At 40.9% G+C, this 3,895-nt stretch overlaps 1 protein-coding gene across 5 annotated transcripts in view; it reads left to right on the forward strand.

The window, feature by feature from the left end:
- The window catches only part of slc2a5 (solute carrier family 2 member 5), a 10,353-nt gene that overhangs the window by 1,633 nt on the left and 4,825 nt on the right, over positions 1-3,895 (forward strand). For 3 of the 5 annotated variants that reach the window (XM_032520580.1, XM_032520579.1, XM_032520581.1), the window contains exons 3-9: positions 96-256; positions 349-473; positions 1,620-1,772; positions 1,890-2,203; positions 2,394-2,504; positions 2,591-2,692; positions 3,733-3,808. In XM_032520580.1, coding sequence (XP_032376471.1) covers positions 96-256; positions 349-473; positions 1,620-1,772; positions 1,890-2,203; positions 2,394-2,504; positions 2,591-2,692; positions 3,733-3,808 — 1,042 coding nt within the window. The remainder of the gene's footprint in view (positions 1-95; positions 257-348; positions 474-1,619; positions 1,773-1,889; positions 2,204-2,393; positions 2,505-2,590; positions 2,693-3,732; positions 3,809-3,895) is intronic. The other 2 variants (XM_032520582.1, XM_032520583.1) reach the window with 1 other exon arrangement.

Here is a 3,895-nt window from a genome sequence, read left to right on the forward strand (position 1 = left end):
CATTAATACACATTTTTACCTGGGGTGCCCAAACTTTTGAGTCCCACTGTATATATGATGATGTGTTTCTAACAGTATTGTCCTGCTCTCTTTAGTTCATGCAGCAGTTCTATAACACCACCTACATGGAGCGTTATGGCAGTCCGATGGAGGAGAACTTCCTAACTCTGCTGTGGTCTCTTTCTGTGTCCATGTACCCGCTAGGAGGCTTCTTTGGCTCTCTGATGGTGGCCCCTCTGGTCAACAAATTAGGGAGGTAATATGTCAAATGTATCATGCACTATTGAAACAGTTTACTTATTTGTCTAAAATTTAACATTGACTTGAAATGCATCTACCTTGGGCCAGGAAGGGCACCCTACTCTTCAATAACATCTTCTCAATTGTCCCTGCTGTGATGATGGGAGTCAGCAAGATTGCCAAGACCTATGAGATCATCATTGTGGCTAGGTTCATAGTGGGCATCTGTGCAGGTCAAATATGTTCAACTCTTAAAGTAATAGATTTATAAGTGTCATTTTGGTAAATCTTTATTTGAAGGGGTGTGCATTAGACTGACATGACACTGTCATAACCATGATATGAAAACACCGGTCATGAACATGAAGTAGTCTTTATGAATGTTTATGACTGTTGTCATAAGTGTAATTTCTAAATTATGACACTTTTTACACAGCGTTAGCATTGTTTGAGATTTTTGTGTTATGACAACTTGACATTAACAAGACAACAATCTCTGTGTTATGACAGCTTGACATTGAGCAAGACAATCTAACCTGTCATTGTCTTTGTTATGACAACTTGACATTAACCTAGACAACATAACCTGTCATAAGCATGTCAGAGCAGGCCTAATTATCAGAATTATAGAAACTACTTAGCTGTATATGTTAACATTACAGTACACTGTCATAAGTGGTTGTTTAATACATTTGCTGTCATGACACCATAATATTTGTGTCAATTGCTTAACACAGATCAGGGAATACAGTATTGACATTGTTTTCTTTCTGGTTTTGTCTCTTGCACCCTGGGGCTGAGTCAGCTGTACAGCTAACCGAGCTGACTAGCTAATGGCAGCAAACTACAGTAAGCTTTAACTTAACGTTAAAGCTAATGTTATCTTTCCAAAACACATTAAATCACTTCGGTACTGTATTCACTGTCATCTAACTTTCATGACATCTTAATGACAAGTCCAAATGGTTCCACTTTACTTGAAGTCAAGGGAATTATTTGACAGTGTAATTAAACTTTATAATAAGTCCAAATTGTTCCAAAAACAACAATATTCATGACACAATTATTATGGTCTCATGACACCAATGTAAAATCCAACCACTTAATTAATTAGGTTTAATCAAGTTGGATCATTAGGTCTACTATGACATATTTATTTTTAAGGTTTTCTTGCTTAATGTCAAGTTGTCATAACACAAACATCTCAAACAATGCTACCTTAGCATAAAAAGTGTCATAATTTACTGAATGAAACAAACAACAACAGTCAAACATTCTTAAAGAGTCGATGTTTATGACGTGTCACGTCAGTCTTGTACACACCTCTTCAAGTAAAGTGTTACCGTAATTTTTATGTATCTGAAGTTCTTTGTCTGCAGGTCTCTCGTCCAACGTGGTGCCAATGTATCTGGGAGAACTGTCACCCAAAAACCTAAGGGGAGCCCTTGGCATCATACCACAGCTCTTCATCACCATCGGCATCCTCAGTGCACAGGTGCTGGGCATCAGAAACATACTGGGAAACAGCACGGGTACATCCTTCATTGGTTAGATGTTGAAGCACATACTTGGCCGCTGATTTTAGAAGACTCAAGAGAGTCTTGACTATTGGTTGGTATTGGTAAAAGATGTGTTCCCCCTGTGTCCAGGTTGGACCCTCATGCTGGGTTTGACTGGTATCCCTGCCATGATAGAGCTCCTGCTGCTGCCCTTTTTCCCAGAGAGCCCCAGGTACATTCTCATCCAGAGAGGAGATGAAAAGACAGCAAAGAAAGCGCTACAGCGTCTGCGTGGCAGTAACGATGTGGATGAAGAGCTGTCAGAGATGCGTCTGGAGGACCAGTCAGAGAGGGCCGATGGCCGCCTGTCTGTGCTCAGCCTGCTGTCCCAGCGCTCCCTTCGCTGGCAGCTGGTCACCATCATTGCCATGAACATGGGCCAGCAGCTGTCGGGGGTCAACGCTGTAAGCCGGGTTGTACTTGACCCTGACCCTGACTCTAATTCAGATATAACACCAGAGAGCATCGCTTAAACAGCAATTTCTTCTGTTCAGTTATTTTCAACTACAGCACTGTTCCTGCTAATGTTTTACCTCTGTTCTCCAACTATTGGTTAATTATTAAAACATAATGCATTTCTCTCTTCTTCCTCAGATCTACTACTATGCAGATAGCATATATGCCACTGCAGGAGTCAAGCAGAGTGACATCCAGTACGTTACTGTGGGAACAGGTGCAGTGAATGTCTTCATGACCATGGCTGCTGTAGGTGCCTGTTGATATCTAACAGTCTGTTGTTTGATCATATTAGAAGGAGACAATAGTTCTGAACAAGTAATTTGTTTCACCAGGTCTTCATTGTGGAAGCCTCGGGACGACGGCTGCTCTTGCTCTGTGGCTTTGGGATCTGCTGTGGAGCCTGTGTGCTGCTCACTGTGGCTCTCACCTTCCAGGTACCACGTGAAAGCTGCAGTTTGTCTCACACCCTCAACATGTCATTTTGCTGTCCTCTAGTGGTTCAGCATACAAAAACAATCTGCAAGTAGAATCATTCCACTTTTCTCAGGGGGATATGCCTGCAGTCAGTAGATATCAGTCTCTGAGTGGTGCTTTTAACAGTTAAAACATTTTTTTTGAATGAACCTGAAATATGCTTTGATCACTTGTTTTAATTTGTGCATATAACGCATGAGGATAGATACTGTGCTGTAGTATACATTTATTTGTCTGATTTTTACTTCCTTATTATTAAGTGCCAAGTTGGATATAACTCATTAACTAATTCCCAGTCGTAGTTACGACTTGAATGTTGACATGAACGTAATTTTACAAGTTGGAAACTATAATTTTGACATAACATGTATGAGGCATAAGGGACAGGTACTGGGGAGCTCATGAAAGAATTGGGAGCAGGTGTGTTTGTGGAGATCAGGCATTGGTGAAAGGCAGGAACACACTGAGTATTACTACAGGACAGGGAGGATATCATACAGAAAAGAGTAGTGTATGATAGAATAGCAAAAGAGCCAAATAGGTGAAACTTTGTTATGAATTAGCTGAATCATGACAGAGAGAAAATTGTTTTAAAGATAAAAGTTAGCAATTTAACCTTGTGGTCCAGTGTGCCGGTACAAAGCCAAACAACTGTGCTACAATTTTTTACTGGACTGTATTTTTTTATTTATTATACATTTAGAGCTTGGTCTGGCAAATGAATGTGATTACATGACATCTATATTTGCTTGGGTCATGAGAACTTTAAGCCAGACATAACTACACCAACTATTAGACAACTTTCAAAACCAGTGCTGCCCCCTGTAACCCTGTAATCTAAGCTGGACCCAACATCTTCAGACATGCTTTACTTTCAACAGCACAGTAGGTTTAAGTCTTCCCAAACAATGCAGCCATTGAGAAGATTTTGTTACGTATTTGTTCCTGTTTGAAAGCATCAACATGACGGGTCAATGATAACAGCAGTTTGGGTTCACAGGAGAGCGTGACGTGGATGCCCTACATCAGCATCACCTGTGTCATCATCTACGTCATAGGACACGCCATAGGACCCAGTGAGTCTGACCCTGCTGGTTGTTATTTTGTACACACCCACACACACACACACACACACACACACACACACACACACACACACACAC

The sequence above is a fragment of the Etheostoma spectabile genome, chromosome 7, assembly GCF_008692095.1.
Source record: "Etheostoma spectabile isolate EspeVRDwgs_2016 chromosome 7, UIUC_Espe_1.0, whole genome shotgun sequence".
In the NCBI taxonomy this organism is placed as follows: Eukaryota; Metazoa; Chordata; class Actinopteri; order Perciformes; family Percidae; genus Etheostoma; species Etheostoma spectabile.